The sequence below is a fragment of the Helicoverpa zea genome, chromosome 29 (assembly GCF_022581195.2).
Source record: "Helicoverpa zea isolate HzStark_Cry1AcR chromosome 29, ilHelZeax1.1, whole genome shotgun sequence".
NCBI classification, from domain to species: Eukaryota; Metazoa; Arthropoda; class Insecta; order Lepidoptera; family Noctuidae; genus Helicoverpa; species Helicoverpa zea.
This window is the reverse complement of record NC_061480.1, coordinates 4,041,216-4,062,797: the sequence shown is the minus strand read 5'-3', so window position 1 is coordinate 4,062,797 and position 21,582 is coordinate 4,041,216. Positions and strand designations below refer to the sequence as shown.

The following is a 21,582-nucleotide window of genomic DNA, read 5'->3' as shown; positions in this document are numbered from 1 at the left end:
CCGTGATAGTTAGAGAGCTGAAATTTTCACAGATGATGTATTTCTGTTGCCGCTATAACAAATACTGAAAATTTGAATCAAATAAATATTTTGGGAGGCTTCTATACTAATCAAACGTGATTTTTTTGTCCGTTTTAGAAATAATGGTACGGAACCCTTCATGTGCGAGTCCGACTTGCACTTGGCCGGTTCTTTTGAAGTCTGTTAATCATACTAAACGGTTTCTTCTGCATTCGGGCGGGAATATTCCTCAATAAAAGAAAAACAACTAAAAATGTATTTTAAAATATATTGTTGATTTTTATTTCATTATCTTTGTACGCACAAAGTGCTAATAATACATTTGTCATAACTGTAAACTGGTGGCGATCGGTGTGAGCGACTGTCGCGCAACTGTCGGCCGACTGTCGTGCAACAGTTCAGCATTGTATAGTCTATACTTTATATTGTATAGTAGTATATTTTTTTATTGTATAGTCTAAACTGTCAGTCTGTCTGTGTGTCTCACACACTCAAGAATTACTGAACAGAGTTCAATGCTATTCACGAAGATAGAAGAGTGACGTCAGTGGCTCACACCGATAGTCTACACCAAAAATACAACTTAAATAATAATAATTAATATTATATTTACTTTTTAAACTATTTTACAGTAATTTACAATGTACATTAAAACTATAAACGTACTATATTTTGATATTAATAGGTTTTCACGATAAATACAAATTGGTCAACAACAGCCTTTCTCAATATTCGATCTATATATCGTATTGCTTAATAGAAATAGGAATTTCACATTACTTGTATGGGTCTAATATCAAAATTATATCTATAGTCATCATCATCCTCCGAGCCTTTTCCCAACTATGTAGGGGTCGGCTTGCAGTCTAACCGGATGCAGCTGAGTACCAGTGTGCCACAAGGAGCGACCGCCCATCTGACCTCCTCAGCCCAGTTACCCGGGCAACCCAATCCCCCTTGGTTAGACTGGTGTCAGACTTACTGGCTTCTGACTACCCGTAACGACTGCCAAGGATGTTCAATGACAGCCGGGACCTACAGTTTAACGTGCCATCCGAAACACAGTCAATGGTGTCTAAGATTCTATCTCTAGTAAGCAAATTAACACAAACATAGAATATTGGTAAAGACCGTAATATAAGAAACCATAGTTTAATCATTTCACAATTTAAAACCATGATTTGAAACATTTTCTATAAAAAAAGGTGTTGCAAACACAAAAAAACATATTAATATCGAAATATAGTTGCCAGTGTGAATAAAAATTATTTATTTAATAATAATAATAAGACGTTACTGATATTTATTAGTTTAGAAACAATATTATGTGCATATTATGCTGAATACTTAAAAAACACATTTTCTAAAATTCATCACCAATTGAAATAAATTGCTCAAAAAAGCAGCCATATTAAAAAACATCTTTTACAGCAGTCGGTTATAAATATTACGTAAAAAACATAATATACACTCAATATTGCATATTTTATTTATTTACTTAAAATTTCAGACATTTTAGAATTTCAAATACACCTCTTACTTTTTATAACTGGTTGATATTTTGCAAAGAAACAACTTTGCTTCGATCGGGCATCGAACTGTGATACTTGTAGTTGCAATTCTTCGTCTATATACAAAGTGTGTCAAACCTAATCACATTAAATTAAATACTTTAATATAGAAGTATTAAGATACTGGACCCAAATAAAATTGCAATAAAGGCAGTACAATGATGATGAAAGAAAAATACCCAAAAATAAGAAATAAAGAATCTTTCAAACGATGTAAATATAATAAAAATGTGAGCGAATGAATAAGTCACTACAAACAACGGGAATTCTCCCTTGAATACTGACAGCTGTCAACTAGTCAAAACATTTGATACTCCTAAGTTTATCTCTGCTTTTCACATGATGTTCTAAATTATGAAAACGAAGAATGAGTCCTGTGGCTAAACCACTGAATGGATTTGGTTATTTTTTTAACAATTTGCCATAGAATATCATAAAGTATATGTAATCATCATCTCAGCCATAGGACGTCCACTGCTGAACATAGGCCGAACTATATGTGATAGGATTTAATATGATTAGGATTGATACACTCGATACATACCTATATAAAAACATATTCTGTCTTAATTCCATGATTTTGTATATTGAATCTTATTCCCACTGTTATAAAGTTAAAATGAAAATAAACTGATACAAAAAGCTTCGCATTAAAAACTCTATTTATCAAGAAATAAAGTTCAAAATACTGAAACATAATTTCAGACTATTTTTGAAAAAGAAATCCGCGGTATATAGAAATAAGTGATATTTGAAATTCGATGGCGTTACATCTACGTTAAAACGTAGGAATTTTGTGTTACTATCATACTAAAACCATATTCATTTCTGTAATACTAATGTTAATAAAGTGGTCAATATTTTTATGAACAACAATGAACAATGTCCGTCCGTCACCAGGCTGTATCTCATGAACCGTGATAGTTAGAGTTGAAATTTTCACAAATGATGTATTTCTGTTGCCGCTATAACAACAAATACTAATATTTTGGGGGGCTCTCATACAACAAACGTAATTCTTTGCTCATTTTCTAAAGAATGGTACGGAACCTATCGTGTGCGATTTCGACTCGCATTTGGCCGGTTTTTATAGATAATTTTCCGTCAGTTGCACAAAGCTCAATTAAAGTTAAAGCTTCATTAAGTCTATTGCTAACACTTTTTATCTAGTTGACAAAGAAAGAGACAGCAATAGATTTAAAGAAGCTTTAACTTTAATGGAGCTTTGTGCAACTGACGGTTTGACTATGAGCACTGTATAACATTAGCTCACAGAATGGCACGGTTAGAGCTTACCAACACAATATATAAGGCATATAGTGATTAGAGTTAGTGTTGCGCGGTGTACAGGTCTGGCTCGAGGCGTCGTACCCGCACGCGCTGCCGGTAGTGGTACTCCTTCAGGTACTGCCGGAGACGCCCTGGCAGAGGCAGGGCTTCCACTCCTGGGGGAGGATAGCATCACCATTATTGTCATCATAAATACAAGAGTTTTTGTTATAGGTGAAATCATTTTGAAGACAGTTTGCAAAAAAGAGTGTTTATGAAGTTTCTTGCCAGTTCTTCTCCATAAGGCAAACTCTTTGGAATCGTGCACCTAGCTATCTTCTTAGGTCCATAAGAAATAAAACCTTTGACTTTTGATTGATGACCATGTATATAAAGAAAAATATCGTTGTGGCTTAGTGGATAAAGCACTAACCGCTCAAGTATAAGTGTGTGGGTTCGATTCCAAGTACAAATGCCAATTTTCTAAGTTTGTATGTACTTTCTAAGTATATCTCAGGTTGCCCGGGTAACTGGGTTGAGGAGATCAGACAGGCAGTCGCTCCTTGTGGCACACAGGCACTCTTCAGCTGCAATCGGTTAAGACCACAACATAGGAAAAGGCTAGGCAGATGACTTACCGTCATAACTAGTATGCGACACAATAACGGCTCGTGCGAGCTGCTGCAGCGAGAAGGGCTGGCTGCGCGGCAGGGGAGCAGTTAGCATCGGCTCGAAGAACATCACGCAGGCGGGGTCCTGGGGGGTAAACAAGTAGACTATTTATTTAATTATTACTTTATTTCAGGCAACTAGAGCCCATAAAAATACAGATACATTATACAGGTTGTGTCGTTCACAATCACATTAAATCCTATCGCATGTATATTTTTATTCAAATTTCTTTAATAGATTTTCAACCTTATCACAAAAGCGAAAAGTGAATATTCCATTGGTAAAATTTCACATATTCCTGTAGTTAGTACATAATAAAAGCCATATATCACCTTATAATGCTCAATAAGCTTAGTAACAGTGGGCGCGGCGAACACAGCGGGGTCGTGCGAGTCGAAGCTGAAGCGATGCTCGTAGTGCTCGATGCGCGCGTGCAGCGAGCGCCCGTACTTGCGGAACGACACCGAGAACAGGTGCTCCTCCTGTGCGCTGTCGCGGAGGAGGAACGTGCCTGGGAGACCGGAGACAGGTTAAATAAAGTAAAAAAACATGTATGAAAACATTGTTTAAAAGGTGTCACAATAGTCCAATCTGATCACATGTTTAACTAAAATAATCATCATCATCATCATCTCGGGCATAGGACGTCCACTGCTGAACATAGGCCTCCCCCTTAGATCTCCACAGATACCTGTTGGAGGCGACCTGCATCCAGCGTCGACGGCGACCTTTATGAGATCGTCTGTCCACCTTGTTGGTGGACGTCCTACGCTGCGCTTGCTAGTCCGTGATCTCCACTCCAGCACTTTTCGACCCCATCAGCCATCCGCTCTGCGAGCAATATGGCCTGCCCATAGCCACTTCAACTCGCTAATCCGGTGGGCTATATCGATGACTTTAGTTCGTCTACGGATCTCCTCATTTCGGATTCGATCACGTAGAGAAACACCGAGCATAGCCCTCTCCATAGCTCGTTGAGCGACTTTGAGCTTTGAGATGAGGCCGATAGTGAGAGACCACGTTTCGGTGCCGTAAGTCATCACACACACACATTGGTTGAAGACTTTCGTCTTGAGGCACTGAGGTATGTCATGTCGGACGAAAAGATATTACGTACTTTCCCGAACGCTGCCCAGCCGAGTTGGATTCGGCGGTTGACCTCTTTCTCGAAGTTGGACCTGCCTAATTGGACTACTTATCCTAGGTAGATATATGAGTCAACAACTTCGAGTACCGAGCTTCCAACAGACACTGGGGTGGGCTCAACATGGATATTTAAACATAATTTTCGTCTTGTCCATGTTCATTTTCAGGCCCACCCATTGTGAAACTCGGTCGAGGCCATCGAGCATCATACTGAGTTCCTCCATTGACTTTGCCATGACTACAATGTCATCGGCAAACCGAAGGTGAGTGATCATCGCCATTGATGTTGATGCCAAGTCCTTGCCATACCAGGAGCATGAAGGCGTCTTCCATTGCGGCGGTAAACAGTTTCGGGGAGATTACGTCCCCGTCTAACGCCTCTTCTCAATGGAATCGGCTTCGTGCTATGCTCCTGTACTCGGACCGACATGGTGGCGTCATTATACAAACACTTCAACACCTCGATGTACCGATAGTCAATGCGGCATCCTTGGAGTGACTCAAGTACCGCCGATATTTCCATCGAATCGAAGGCTTTCTCATAGTCCACAAACGCTAAGCATAATGGCAAGTTATACTCCTCGGTCTTCTGTATAACTTGCCACAGCGTAAGGATGTGATCTATGGTACTATAGCCTCGTCGGAAACCGGCTTGTTCGGGAGGCTGGAAGTCATCAAGCCTATGCTCGGGACGGTTCGTGATAATCCTTGAAAACAGCTTATAAACATGGCCTAGAAGTGTGATGGGTCTGTAGTTCTTCAACAGGGAATTATCACCTTTTTTGAAGAACAACACCACCCCACCCCTGCTCCATGCTTCAGGCGTTTTGCCCTCGGACAGGACGGAGTTAAAGAGCTTCTGGAGGACTTTAAGTACCGGTGTTCCACCCGCTCTCAGAAGCTCTGAGGTGATTCCGTCCTCACCCGGCACCTTGTTGTTCTTAAGCTGCTTCAGGGCCATCCTAATCTCGTACAGACTGATATCCGGGATATCTTCGGTATAATGTCGGAACAGCTTGGCTCTTGGATCTCCTGCCAAGCTGTCAACGGTGTATAACTGTCCATAGAACCTCTCGATCTCGCCTAAAACCACTGCTTTGGCGACGCTATGCTGCCATGCTCCCGTTTCAGCTTAGTCATCTGGCTTTGCCCAATAGACTTGTCCTTTGCGAACACTTTGGAGCCTTGGTTTCGCTGTATGGTCTCTGTAACACGATTCGTATTAAAGAGACGCGTGTCGCAAGGACTTGGATATTCGTCTATTGAGCTGCCTATATGACTTCGCGTCGTGGGAAGACTGCAACTGTAGCAAGCCTCGCTCAGCCATGAGGTTTAAGGTTTGGTCGGTCAGTCTTTGAGGTCTATCTTTACGGCAGGGTCTAAAAAACTTAGACCCTACCGTGCGGACAGTTTCCACTAGTCCGTCGTTGATCTCGTCCACTGACACTAAGTTCTCGAGGCAAGCAATGCGATTAGAGAGCTCGAGTTGAAAGCTTTCCGGGTTTTGAATATGGGACCGAGTAGGTCGGAGCGTAGACTTCATCAGACTGGACCTTTCCCCTCTTATTATAAAACGCGGTATCAAATAAGCATCGGCTTTTGTACTACCTTTAATCCAGCTTTAAGTACGACTCAAGGTCGTTATTAATAACAACAAAAACGTTATTACAAAACGCAGTTTATCGCAAGTCCTATTATTATCTGTAGTACAAAAGATAAACCATCGAGCCCCCTAGTTTAACTAGCAGTACTTAGTCGACAAACGTCAAATTCCGACATTATTTACTTTTGAGGTTATTTGTTTTGTGATGAAAAAAAAAACGAAAGTGGATATAAATATGTGTGATTTGGAATACTTGGATGTGTTAGAATACTATTGAGAGTGTCCGGGGACCCAACAGAGTGCGTCATCGAGAAAATCTCTTCAAATTACCTGACGACAATTTTCGATATAAACATCGATTTACGTTTTTCGAAATAAATAGTCAATTGAATGCATGATGATAATTCATGATGATCCAGGATGATCCTATGATGATCAACTGGGCTCGCCATAAAGTAAGCAGCCTTTACAGTGCAAGTAGGTTGCCAAAACATCCTAATTAATTGTATAAGAGTCGAAGTTTTTATTATGGATGTTTGTTTATGTTCCACGCATAAACTACCACATGGATTTTAATGAAACTCCGAAAATATATCAGATTATCATACAGTCTACTGTTTATTTACAGATTCAAGACTATTATGGCGTTTTGCACGCCGTATCTCTGCCAGTAACATGCAATGTTTGTAAAAGACTGGAAGCTTGCTAAAATGTACAAAAATGCCAAGATGAGAAAGGGAACAAGATTGTGTGATGAAGAGCAGTTTCCAACATGTATCAGTGCGTTTGATTGTATAAATAGACATCGGAATAAAATATAATTTTCTACTTTTATGTTGTTTCATTTTCTTTTGGTAATTTAATGCACACGATATTCTGTGTGTAAGTTATTGTGCACTTAATTTTGAAGAGGTTCTAATTAGATGCACAACGTCTTATTTAATCATTTAAATCGGGATGAAAATAATACAAGTTATTTCTAACCTAAAAACAAAACATAACTCGGATACGCGCGCTGACGTTCCGTTATACGCGCAAACTCGATAGTTGTTTAAAAGAGAATAATTGGATCATGTACAACCCGTGCCGATAAAGAATGGGATTAGAAATCGCGACAGCTGTATTCAACTCTCGCTCCTGTGCTATAGTGTATGAGCGAGAGGTAAATACAGCTGTCGCGATTTCTAATCCCATTCTTTATCGGCACGGGTTGTATATCGTTAAAAGATACTAGAAATATAAAATTACCTTTAAATAATAAAAAGTAATATTTTCAACTGCAGAGATTTTCTTTTTTATTGTCATAGTTATTTAGGTATTTTTCATCAAAATAGACTTAACAAAATAATGTAAAAAAGAACGGCGCATAGAATTCGGAACGATTGAACGAATGATTTAAATATTTGTAGCTTATAATCTGTGGATATTATTTGAACCACAGACAAATCGAAGTACCAAACAGTCTTCTCTTAGTCTACGTTTTGTAATAAGGATGTAAAGACTATCGTAAGTACCGTAACAAACCAAAACGTCTTCAGTCTGGTTTAAACCACTAATTGCGGCAGTTTTTATAATAAGAGGGTTCAAGTTTAACATTGATATTCAGTGAGGCTCTTACGATTCGGTGATCGCTACCGGTTTTTACCCTGTTGATCACAGAGACATCACTGAATCAGGCCCGCCGCTAGCTGTTTGTTCGCCCGCGTGCAAAACCGATTACGCCGCCCTACGACTACATATTATACCCGGGTTTTGTATGTATACATATCAAAGTGCGATGTATACATATCAAAGTGCTTAGAACAGATTATGGGTAACTTAAACTAACGAACTTAAATATCTGTAGCAATGTTTAATTTCAGTAAAATATGTTATTAATGGTTTTTGGTGGGTTTCCCGTTGAAAAAGTCAACGCATGAGACATAGTTCATATGTAAGGAAGCGCGAGCGAAGCGAGTGCGAATTTTTTTTAGTCTAAGGACACAAAACAAATAAAAACCACTGTAAATTAACAAAGCAAAGTCAAAAAGTAAGATATGCACAGAAATGAAGTGCAAATGTACATGAAGCCGCGAGCGAAGCGAGCGCGATTTTTTCCTTAGAGTTTTCATGAAGTAAACATATCATAAAAAGCCAAAGTGAACAAAAAGCTATAACGGACGTGAGCGAAAAATGATTTTTCAGAATTGAATGCCTCAACAATTAAACAAAGATAAATTGCGATCAGTGCCGGTTTTTACTCTACCAGCGCCCTAGGCGAGATTTCTATGGCGCCCTACAACCGCAATTCAAACCCATACGAAAAACAGAGACGCATGTAGTTACCGATTGCGCGAGCGAAGCGAGCGCGAATATTTTTTTTATAGTTAACAAGTCGAAGCAAAAATTACGTAAAATGTAGCCCAATCGTACATAAGTTATTGCTGGTTGATGAATGCCAAAACACTGGAACATGTCTTCTGATTGCGAAATTTTTGTTATATTTTAGAACTCAAAACAAAAATTACTTAAAATTTTGCCCAATCGTACATAAGTTATTGCTGGTTGATGAATGCCAAAACACTGGAACATGTCTTCTGATTGCGAAATTTTTGTTATATTTTAGAACTCAAAACAAAAATTACTTAAAATTTTGCCCAAACGTACATAACTCTTTGTTGATGATGGCGCCTATGTATTAAAATTTTGGGACTTAAAGTAGGTAGGTAGGTAGGTAGGTAGTTAGGTTTGTTAGGGTAGACTAAAAAAATCTTGAAAAATAAAAACAACTGTAAAGTGAAGGAAGCCCGAAAATGTTTGAGTTTTGGATCACTAAAAGTCCTAAACATATATAATAAAAAGCGACTGTGAAGTGAAGAAGCCGCAAGCGAAGGGAGCGCGAATTTTTTTGAGTATTGGGACATTAAAAGTAGCTATATGTGATAAAAAATTGAAGCGTTTAAGTAAGGAAACCGCGAGCGAAGCGAGCGCGAAAATTTTTGAGTTTTGGGACATAAAATTAGTGTTTCTTCGAGAATTTCTCAAATTTAACGCGGAATTAAACACAAATTCGCTTCGGCGCCCCTGAGCCCGCGGCGCCCGGGTTATTCGCGCACGCTGCACCATAGGTTAAGATGGCCCTGATGCTATCCATTCATTTGGGTACAGTTCTTGTAAGTTGCAATCTTTGATGAAATTTAAAACAAAAATAGGAGTAACATTCTGATTAAGGATTGGTTGGGGGCGCCTGCGGCGCCCCTTATATCCGGCGCCCTGGGCCGTAGCCCAACCACGCCCTACCCTAAAATCGATACTGATTGCGAGCGCAGCGAGCGCGAATTTTTTTGGGGATGCAAAGGATGAACCCGTCAAAATTGATAGGGGACGACCAAAGCGAGGGCGGCTTTTTCTGAAATTTTATTGCTAATCTACTCATCTATTTTTAGTATAAATATGTTTATTAGGTAATTATAGTTTAATTGTGCCGTATGGGTTAATTTTGCCGCCCCCTAATTAGTGCCGCTCAGGGCATTTGCCCCCCTGCTCTCTCCCCCCACGCTACGGTAATGGTTGATCTTAAATCTTTTTTAATAATTTTTAATTTTGAAAATGATCAACAGATGTAACTGATACCGGCAGTGTAAGTTATATTCTTAGCGCTATTGCTGTGTTCGGAAATATTGAAATCAAATAATTGGTAAAAAGATATTGTATTTTTTTAATATTACGTGATAGGTCGCTCGATTTGCCGCCCCCTAGGACGTGCCGCCCGCGTGCGGTGCACGCGCTGCACGCCCGCTTACGGCGGGCCTGCACTGAATATCCGTCTCTTGTCGGTCATGAAGAAGTCTATCTCGTTTCTCGTGAAACCATCGGGACTCAACCAGGTCCATTTCCTGTGAGGCGGCTTCTGGGAGAAATAGTTCATCATGAAGAGTTCCTCTTTCTCCAGAAAGTCGGCCAGCCTCTGTCCCCTAGGCTTCCGTTGCCCATACCCAAATTGCCCCACTCTCAACTCATCACCGCTTTTCTTGCCCAACTTAGCGTTAAAGTCCCCCATAACAACAGTGAAGTGGGTTTTGGAACTATGTATGGCTCTACTTACGTCCTCATACATAGTCTCCACCTCATCATCGGAGTGTGACGAGGTCGGTGCGTATACCTGAATGACCTTCAGCGAATATCTTTCGGATATTCTGAGTATTAGGTATATCACCCTGTTGGACACACTGTCGATGGTTGTTATGTTGTTTACGAGGGACTTGTGAACGAGAAACCCGACACCACCTTGGGACTTTTGGTCGCCCTCCCGGTAGTAGAGCAAGTTACCAGACTTCAGGGTTACGGTGTCCTCTCCCTCTCTACGGACTTCGCATAACCCTATAATGTCCCAATGTAACTTGCTCAACTCCTCTTCCAGCTCGCAAATCTTTTCGTCAGTCCTCAATGTGCGTATGTTGTGTGTTACCAGGGCCAGTCGTCGTGGGGGTGGGTAGCCGGATCTCTTCCGGAGATTCTTAGCCCCCCTGCTCCGCAGTTACCTTGACCGCTTCCCGCGCCAGGGATAGCGGATCTGCCGGGGACTGGGGGCCTGGTTTTTGTGCCTATCATAAGGGGGTATTTGCCGTTAATCGCCACGCTTGGCAGGCGGGTTGGCGATTGCAGTGAGGGTGTGCAGTACGCGGAGGACGCTGCTGCCCGACCTCCGGTTTGTCCCTTAGTCGCCTCTTACGACACCAACGGGATGATTTGGGGGAACGCAATTCTAAGCCGGCGTTCCACGGCAAAATAATGTAGCATGCAAAATTTTTATTAAATTGTTAATAAAATAATTTACTTCACATTTTCATCACAAATTCTTTGACACTATAATTGAGCATTAATAACCACGCTTGCTCAATACGAGTTCCGGGCTAAGTATCTTGGACACCAATGGCTGATAAAAAGGTGAAAGAAAACCTGGACCATCATCAGCCTATCGCAGTCCACTGCTGGACATAGGCCTCTCCAAGTGCACGCCACTGAGATCTATTTTCGGCTTCTCGCATCCAGCTCCTGCCAGCCGTCTTGCGCAAGTCATCACTCCACCGTGCCTGAGGACGTCCTACACTACGTTTGCCGAGGCGTGGTCTCCACTCTAGAACTCGTTTACCCCAACGGTTAGCGGTTCTTCGGCTAATATGGCCAGCCCACTGCCACTTCAGCTTGCTGATTCGGTGGGCTATGTCGATGACCTTGGTTCTCTGACGGATTACCTCATTTCTGATGCGATCCCTCAGAGAAACGCCGAGCATAGCTCTTTCCATAGCCCGCTGAGCGATTTTAAAGTTGTGGACCAGCCGTACCGTCAGTGTCCACGTTTCGGCTCCGTAAGTCATGACAGGTAGGACGCACTGATTGAAGACTTTTGTCTTTAGGCACTGTGGGATCGACGATGTTAGGACTCGACGTAGCTTCCCAAATGCAGCCCAACCCAACTGAATTCTCCTATTTACCTCGTCCTCAAAGTTGTTTCTACCTAACTGCAATGTCTGCCCGAGGTATACATATTTCCGAACAACTTCGAGAACGGCGCCGTGTATCGCAATCGGTTCCGGTAGATCATGTTCATTGAACATGACCTTGGTTTTGTCCAAGTTCGATGCGTAGAGAAGATTCAGCCAGGTCGTTCAGCATCTGTACAACAGGTCCTGCAGCGTTTCCCCCATGATGACGATATCGTCAGCAAATCGCAAGTGAGAGATGTGTTCGCCATTGATGTTGATGCCGCGTCCTTTCCAGTTCAGCGTCTTGAACATATCCTCCATTGCATTAGTGAACAGTTTCGGGGAAATAACATCCCCTTGTCTCACTCCTCGATGCAACGGTATGGGCCTTGTTTGCTGATTCTGTACTTGGACGGACATTGTAGCGGCTTCGTAGAGACATCTCATCACTTGGATGTATCGCCAATCTACTTGACAACGCTGCAGGGACTCCAGAACAGACCAGATTTCAATCGAGTCAAAGGCCTTCTCATAGTCCACAAATGCTAGACACAGGGGCTGATTATACTCTTCGGTCTTCTGTATAATCTGCAGCACTGTGTGGATGTGGTCTATGGTGCCGTATCCGCTCCGAAACCCAGCCTGTTCCGGTGGTTGGAATTCGTCGAGTCTTCGCGCAAGTCGGTTCGTGATCACTCTTCAGAACAGCTTATATACGTGGCTTAGGAGGGAAATGGGTCGATAGTTCTTCAACTGGGTTTTGTCTCCCTTTTTGAAGAACAGGACGACAACACTCCTACTCCACGCCTCTGGAGTTCTCCCTTCAAACAGGACGGCATTAAAAAGCTTCTGGAGCTCCCCCAGTACGGGCTTACCTCCTGCTTTTAAAAGCTCTGTTGTAATGCCATCCTCGCCAGGGGCTTTTCCATTTTTGAGCTGTCTCAGAGCGATCTCGATTTCGCCACTGCTGACTTCTGGCAGGTCTTCGGTGAAATAATAAAATAAAAATCTTTTATATTCAGACGCCAAGGCCCATAAAATGTTAGTAACAAAAAAACAACTTAACCTATGTTAGATAATTACAATCTAGAAACAATAATAAAAAAAAAATAAAAAAAAGGCGTGTTAATGTGGCTCTAGAATCCTCATTTCCGGGATCAGGTCGAGATGCATGCGATGCGTATAACCGGCCATAGAAATTTTCCACTTCCGAAAGGACTGCCGGCACCGAAGAAACGACTTCTCCACTTGTTGTGGTCAAGTGGCTTCTTCCAAGAGATTGTACGAACACCTTTGACCCCCGATTCTGCTCAATTGCTCTTTCAATGTCAAGAGTATTGGAGCACCGGAGGTCGCGTCGTACGTGCTTGTTGATCTCTTGGTTTAGAGCCCGCTGAGCTGACGAAGTGACAGGCGGGTTTTCACGTCGTTTCTTCATAAGCCTACATATTCGTGGTTCTGGTTAACGTCTGTTGTGGTTCCCACGGCGGCAAATCGGTTCTCCAAATTTGACTGGAACTTTTCAGATCCTGTCATGGTTTGGAGCAGTGTTGGTCGGAGCCTGGCCTTCATCAGACGGGAACGTTCAGCCTTGAAGTTGATATTCAGAGAGCCTCGGACAAGTCGGTGATCGCTACCGGTATTAAACCTATTGATCACGGAGACGTCTCTGACTATGTGCTTCTTGTTCGTCATGATGAAGTCAATCTCATTTTTAGTCATAGTGTCGGGGCTTTGCCACGTCCACTTCCTTTGGGGCTGCTTTTTGAAAAAGGAGTTCATCAAAAAGAGCCCCTCGCGTTCGAGGAAGTTGACGAGCATTTGCCCCCTATGATTCCTGCTTCCAAATCCATGGGATCCTACTGCCGATTCGCCGCAAATCTGTACTCCCACTTTAGCGTTAAAGTCCCCCATGACAACGGTGTAATGGGTCTTTGTAGTGAAGTGGAGGGCCCTTGATATATCATCAAACATATCCTCCACTTCATCGTCTGCATGTGTCGAGGTCGGTGCGTACACTTGCACTACCTTGAGGCTATACCTGTCGGTGAGCTTTATGATAAGGTACGCTACCCTGTTCGACACACTAGACACGTCCACAACGTTATCAGCTAGGGACTTATTAACCAGAAACCCAACGCCACCTTGGGATTGTTGGTCTCCCTCTCGGAAGTACATTAGGTGACCTGATTCGAGGGTTATGGTGTCCTCCCCCTCTCTTCGAACTTCACATAACCCTAATATGTGCCACCTAATCTTCCCAAGTTCCACCTCGAGTTGCGCCAGATGCGAGTCAAGCCGTAGCGTGCGGCCGTTGTACGTCGCAAGAGTCAGTTGTGTTTGGTGGCCTCCCGTAACCCGGAGATTCTTCGCACCCCCTGTCCCGCCGTAACCACGGTCGCCACCGTAACCGGGAATAGCGGGACTGCCGGGAACTAGTGGCCGTGGCTTTATGGTTCTGCACATTGAGGAATTTAGCCTACTGCTATCACGCTGGCCAGACGGGTTGATAGAGGGTTTTTTTTTTCGAGTTTTCCTTCTCTCGCACGGTGTTCGGTGCATTTTTGACTCCATTAGTCGACTTCTACGACACCCACTGGAAGAAGGGGGTAGCGACATATGTATTCTTAAGCCGTCGCTACACGGCATGCCGTCGCTACACGGCATAACCTGGACCATTAAGTCTAAAAGAACAAAATAAAAAAGTAAAAAAAAGGAAATAATGGCGTCCAGGGTGGATTTCGGCCACGGTGGCTGTTCTCATATAAGGAGATCAATTTGCTGCGCAAGACATATTATAGTGCACGAGCATATAAAGGCAGACTTGAGCAAAAAGTGTTGATTACTTATTTGCAAGATAAATACAATTCATTGTATTATCGTATCTGGCAACGTAGTCGTACTGGAAGCCGACCACATGCTAGGGAAATGGCTAGGCGGATGATACAAACCTTCAGGCTTATTGTCGAGCAGTCTCTCTGCCTCGTAGCGGTCCATCTTGCCCCAGTAGAACGAACATGCTGTGATTTCTTTCAGGTCTGGTACCAGGCAGTGGATGTAGTCAACCTAGAAAGTTTAAGTTAAAATTCCGTTTTTTAAGTAAATAATATAAGATTAGTTTTAACCATTTCACTGTCCACGATGTAGACATAATAGTTAAACAATCGGTGTGTATCACATATAACTCATGGGACAGGGAAGTTATAGTAAAATGTAGTAGTTAGTATAGAACAATTTTAAGTTTTTTTAGAAATAATGCTCATTTTTACTAATATAAAAATAATATTTTTAATTTTTATCATAAAAGTGGAATCGTGGGTAAGTAAGTTGATTATTTTTTGTAGAAAGTAAGTAGATATGTAAATAGGCATGTTAAACCGGTGTCCCAGCTGTCATTTGAATATCTTTGACAGTTGTTATGGGTAGTCTGAAGCCAAAAGTCCTTTTTACTTCTTAACAGTTTTACCAGAAAGTCTGATACCTTCATAGGTCTGACAACCTGTCTTATTAAAAACTAACTGTATTGAAGTCAGACGATAGGCAGTACCTACTCAGCTGTATCCGGGTAGACTAGAAGCCGACCCCAACATACATAGTTGGAAAAAAGCTAGGCAAATGAATGTAAGTATATGATATGATATGACCTGCGTGTGCACTTTGGCGGGCGGCGCGTGCGGCCGCGCCGGCGCGCGCAGCAGCAGCGCGCGCAGCTCGCCGCCGCACACCACCTGCGCAATACACTAAATGTTACACATATTTATCTATTCTTTTGTATTATACTACATAATAAGATTGGAGGCCTTCGCCCGCAGAAAAACGTCTTAGCAGGAGAATAAAACGTACAGTAGAAGTTAAGTCACCTATATATAGGTACATATTTATAACTTTTTAAATTACTTTCACTTAAATTTAATTCCAAATTAAAACTGGTAATCTTTCTATGTACAAATAAAAGACATTCTTTGTTTAATTTATACTTACTAATACAAATCAGTAACCAATTTTAATTTTCCAAAACTATGCAACCAATTTGGAAAATTCATTCAGTGTATAGCCCAATTATTAAAAGGGGCTGTATTTATCCGAAAGTTACGTCGTGCAGAGTAATTTCCACGTTACGCGGGTAAAACCGCTTTACAAAGAAACTAGTAAAGAAAAAATGTTACCTGGAAGTGTGGATGCAGCCGTATGGCATCGTTAGTCTGTGTGAGTTCTGTCCGTCTGCCCTCTTGAGAGCTCTCGCCCTCCGCACTGGAACAAATTAACATTAATTTTAGAAAAAAAAAACCATTTAAATATGCACTTAAGTAAAGTTACCCGATAGGACTTTTTACACAAATACATATTAAACAGGTATTTTTTTTATAGTGGGGAACATCACTTAGCTAAGACGAGCTACATGTCATGAATTCAATTGCGAACCGCCATTAAGTTTGGCATGAACTGTAATACGTACGTTCTGGGCGCGACGGACAGCACGTACACTTCAGCGGTGGGCTCCCCGCTCTCTCTGCCCGTGTCACCATCTGAAACATTCATGAAACACTATAATATAATAAACATTAAAAAATATTATAATATTGCTTGTTTCTTAAAATTGCTTAGTGGAAATAAAGCGAATAAAATGACAAGGTAAAGACAATTTGTGTACGATTGTTATTTCCTCGTGTGTAAACTACTGAATGGATCTTATTAGCAAAGCTTGGTATAAATGAATATAGCTCATTTATCAGGCATAACAAACAATCCGTGTGCAGAAAGAAATTCCCAAAGGACGCGGATGAAACATTATATACGTCATGTAAATGTATAAAAATGTATAATATCTGACCTGTGTTTATGACAATCGCGTCTAACTCCCTCCTGAGATCTCTCGCGCCGAGTGTCAGCACTGCGGCCAGTCTGTAAAATAAACATAATATACAATTAATCAAACATTCTTGTATAAGAAGTTCAATGTTATTTCGAAAAAAAAAAAACATCTTAAAAATGGCGATAAGTCCGTTTGAAACACACAGTACAATTTTAGGCTTCTAACCTACAGACAGACATGTGTTGCTGGGGAGTTTGTTGCGCCACTTCTTCTTCCCAGCAAAAACACATAGGAAGTGGTGAAGGGTGGGCGTTTTAGCGGCTGTCTTTTGCAGATAGACACAAAAGCCGGCCAAGTGGGAGTCGGACTTGTGCACGAAAGCTTCGTACTATAAAACGATTACAACAGAAGTACATCATCTGCTAGAATTTCTACAGTCTAACTATCACGGTTCTTGACATACACCCCATCAAAGCAGTCTTAGTAATAAGGACCAGTTGTACCCCAAAGGCTTCTTAATTACTGAGCCAATTTGGAAAATTCTTTCTCTGTTGGAAAGCTACACTCTTCTCGAGTAACATAGGCTATATTTTATCCCGGTACAGGCAGTAGTTCCCACGGGACGCGGGTGAGACCGTAGCTGGTCATCAATAAGACAATAGTTACCTGTCATCGCTAACTCTCCTATATGCGGTGCAAACACACGCGGGTCGGCGCCAGCGACGGCGCCGGCAAGCACACTCGCGTCCACTCCATCTGTAACAGAACATATTATTACTATAGATATAGGCAAAAATAAATCATCTACTACACTAATATTATAAAGACATAAATAAGTTGACCAATTTGCAAAATTCTTCCACTGTTGGGCTACATTGTAGCCGGTAAACATAGGCTATATTTTTATCTGAGTATGGGCAGTAATTCCCACGTGGCGCGGGTGAAATCGAAAAAGAATACATCTTATACAGTGTGCTTCTTTATAATATTCACAAATATTTGTAACGAAGCGAGGGAAGCATAGATGCTTAATTTCATCAAAAAAAAAATTACTATTACTGTTTTTTTTTAAATTACGCCTATTGTAATTGAGTATAGTTCTGAAGGGTTCTAAACTTTCTACGCTGCCAGCCAAGATATATATTTTTTTGCTGTTATGCTGCTTTTTAACAGGAAGGTAACTAATTCATGAGACTTCAAGGGCTGTAAGCAATCCCGAATTATCCGGTGTTCTATCTCTAGTAAGTAAAACAACAGTCAGATAGAATATAGGGAACGGCTATTAGACAATGTTTACCTGTCAGTAACAGCGCTGACGTATCTGTGCACACTGCTGGGAGACTCCGCGTAGCGGCGCCGCTCCCACGCGCCGCAGCCGCAAGTGCACTCTCCGCCTAAGGAGAATACAATCATTAGTTAGGATGTAAATAATCTTTGGAATATAGAAAATAATGAAATGAGATTCGAGAGGCTGCCAGGAAAACTCTCAACCGTGGTAAACGCAGGCCCTGCCTCGGCCCAGGCACAAATTTAATTTGTGGCCAAATGCTTCCGGTTTTAATCTAAACTCTGATACGTCTTGTGAGATAGTCCCACGGGACTGCTGGCTTTTTTTTCCTTTCTGGTTACTTGTAATTGTGTAATCACATATTACTTATTCATCGATGTTTTTTTTCTTGATTCCAAAAAGCCATTTGTGCTTATAATAATCACCTCAGAATGCGAGGAAAACAACAGAAAGCAGCTAGTTTTTTACACATACATAGACTACAAATCAAGAGATGAATACTCACTCTTTCTAGATGTCTGTTGACCCATCTTCAGTTTTTATTTAACTTGCACATGCAAAGTTCGGCCTGCGAACTACCATCTGCGAACAAATACCACATGTTTTAAATATAACATTATAAATAAACAAACAAATAATCATGTTGTGGGGCTCATGGCTAAATAACATTGATGCACCCATGCATCAGACAGCGCGTTAATGTCGCTCCTGCGCCTGATCTCTCTCCGGTGGTGTCGGATTGCCGTCCTATCGCGCTATGAGAGTGAAGGAATAGTGAGTACACCTGTGTCCAAGCAAATGTACGTGCACTATAATGTCCTGCGCAGCTAGCTGATCTCCTTACATGAGAACAGCCGCCGTAGCCGATAATCGGCTAGGAGGACATCATCATCATCCGCAGGGGTCGATCGATCATGAGGTTAAGCAACGATTGGCGCGATGGTAACCATCTTATCGAGTTCCTTCGTGTTTCTTTTGAACATCTTTGGCAGTCGTTACGGGTAGTCAGAAAGGCAGAAAGTTTGACAACCAGTCTTATCAAGAGATATTGGGTTGCCCGGCCAACTGGGTTGAGGAGATCAGATAGGCAGTCGCTCTTTGTAAAACACTGGTACTCAGCTGCACCCAGTTAGACTGGAAGCCGACCCCAACATAGTTGGGAAAAGGCTGGGGAGATGATATCATATTTTTATTCACGAACTTTTAAATTACGTCGAAATTGAAATGTAAAGCAATTGTCCGATATTTCTCATTTTAAGAACAAAGATCTTGTTTGTTTGTAAACCCACAATCGTCAATACATGAGATTCAACTGAATTGACGTGTGAGGTAAACATGATTTTAGACAAAAGACGAATTACGTATTATCGACCTTCCAAGTTTGTTAGCGACCAATGCATAGATGGAGATGTTCAAGGTATGTTATGTACAATAAATGCTAGCTAGCATGTGGTGGTTTTATAAAACCATTTTTAGGTTTAATTTTATGTTTTTATTGCATATTATATTACCCATTACAATAGTGTTTTGTATACCCATTGTATACAAAACATTATTGAAAGGTTCTTCTAACCTACAGACAGACATGTGTTGCTGGGGAGTTTGTTGTGCCACTTCTTCTTCCTAGCAATAACACATAGGAAGTTGTGAAGGGTGGGTGTTTTGGGGGCTGTCTTTTGAAAATTTTGACATTCAAAATGTGCTGTTTGCAGCCAAGTTTGAATAGATAATTTTGAGTTTTGAAATGAGATTGACCATCACAATTTTTAAATGGATAAAGCAATTTCATGAAAACAGTTCATGAAATTAACTAGGTACTATATATGCTTAACTTTTCTGTCTGACCCAGTCACAATACTACATTATTCATACAGAGTACACAAACTAATTAAAATCAGCCATGTGATTGTAAAGCGAGTCTAAACTTAGCCGCACTGACTCACACATTAAAATTAAAGGACAGACAGTTTAATTGATTCTAATTGCAACAATTTGTTGTCAACGCAACTGTATTTATGATGTGAAATACATGTCCTGTTGGCACCAACCTCTCAAGTATGACTGTTTCAGGTCAGGCAAGTACCAATGCAACGTTTCTAAGTTTGTATGTACTTTCTAAGTATATCTTGGACACCAATCACTGATCAAAAAGGTGATGGAAATCTTGGGTGACGAAAAACATATTGTATAACCCAGTAATAGGATTTAAGAGGTCTTTTTTGTAATATTTACGTTAGGGAGAAAGGGTATGTCTGTGCCTTTCTCCTGACTGGTTTTGGATTCAGAAGGCATAGTGGAAGGGTTTGTGCAGTCGCTTCTTGTAAAGCACTGGTACTCAGCTGCATCCGGTTAGACTGGAAGCCGACCCCAACATAGTTGGGAAAAAGGCTCGGAGGATGATGATGAGTTAAGGGTTTGTGATGTTATAGGTGGTTTGAGAAGGGAATGGTTTAAGAGGTCAGACAGGCAGTACCTTCATGTAAATACTGGTTTTTAGCTGCACTTTATTGGACTGAAGATTGCCCTCAACATAAAAAGGAAATGATTCAATGACAATAGCAATATTGTATCGAGCACAAAATGGAGAGACAATAGAGAAATCTGGCATAGGGCCCTACTGAACCAGAGTTGTAATACTATTTTAAAAAAGAGTAACCAAGTTTCTTGCCCATTCTTCTCCATAGGAAGCTACTTTTGAATGGGCAACCAGAATCAGTTTTTATATTTTTGACTAAAACTTGTAATAAATTCTCAATATTGCTAATTCTCACCTGTTTAACTGTAATGTCACCATTATTTCTACCATATAACATACCATGGGATGAAATGAATGAATTATTATTGTTATTGTGAAACATATACACATTAACTACCTACTTACAGTTATTTACATCAATGAAATATTTGACTTACAGTAAAAATTTACATTAATTTGTTGGTGTTTAGCTTCAAAATTATGTGTAATTCATAATATTTAGTGGAATTTATTAGTCATAGATAAATTTATTATTTTATTTTAATACTTTTTTTGCCTAGTATGTATACATATTTTATGTGTTAAATAATATTATTATATAGTTGTTATATAGTTTTTTCCTTGAAGAAGTCTCAGACGACACTTTTTTATAACTTTTTTTTTGTCAACTTGTAAACTTGGACAGGTTTCAACAAGTTCAATAACCCTGTACGACCTCTTTTCAAAGTCGGTTAAAATTAATCTCTCAACACTTATAGCAGCTATTTAAAGTCACACAAAAACGTGTAATACGAATGCTAGACGGCCTCACTGGAGAAATAAACAAAATAATTAAAATAAATGTAACACTTCCGCCATCTTGAAATCCTACATATCAATAGAAATAACGTGTGATTTTACTGCACTTTACGATAAAATACTCACGTCTATGTTTATGTAATGTGATAAATTCGGTGTTTATAATCTTCTGTGAAATATTATAATATCAAATCACAAAGATTCGATGCTCGTTCGTACATTATATACACTTCACTTTAACATCACCATCCAGGATAATACACAGTAACTAACACTTGTTTACATTAGAGAAAAATATACAAGCGAATTATTTACACATTTACAAATATAATAAATAATTTGTGACAGAAATTAGCACAACAAAATACGCAGTTCTTGGTTCTTTCTGACATTGTCTGACATTTTTGTTTGAGTACGTTTCGTTTAGCTGTTTACTTCTTCTACATAACTTAGGTAGATT

General features: G+C 40.7%; 1 protein-coding gene across 3 annotated transcripts; it reads right to left on the bottom strand.

The window, feature by feature from the left end:
* Window positions 1-275: 275 nt before the first annotated feature.
* Window positions 276-21,526, bottom strand: LOC124643956 (suppressor of cytokine signaling 5-like). Of its 3 annotated transcripts, none has more exons than XM_047183084.1 (12): window positions 21,249-21,526; window positions 18,354-18,430; window positions 17,858-17,954; window positions 17,227-17,316; window positions 16,579-16,649; window positions 16,204-16,273; window positions 15,914-15,998; window positions 15,392-15,487; window positions 14,699-14,813; window positions 3,866-4,044; window positions 3,500-3,617; window positions 276-3,037 (listed from the first exon to the last, which is right to left on the bottom strand). In XM_047183084.1, the coding sequence occupies exons 2-12, from the start codon at window positions 18,376-18,378 to the stop codon at window positions 2,922-2,924; spliced, it is 1,062 nt and encodes a 353-aa protein (XP_047039040.1). In that variant the 5' UTR covers window positions 18,379-18,430; window positions 21,249-21,526; the 3' UTR covers window positions 276-2,921. The 3 variants fall into 3 exon arrangements, with proteins under 3 accessions (XP_047039040.1, XP_047039041.1, XP_047039042.1); XM_047183085.1 differs by having other exon boundaries at window positions 15,392-15,475; XM_047183086.1 differs by lacking the exon at window positions 15,392-15,487.
* Window positions 21,527-21,582: the final 56 nt, after the last annotated feature.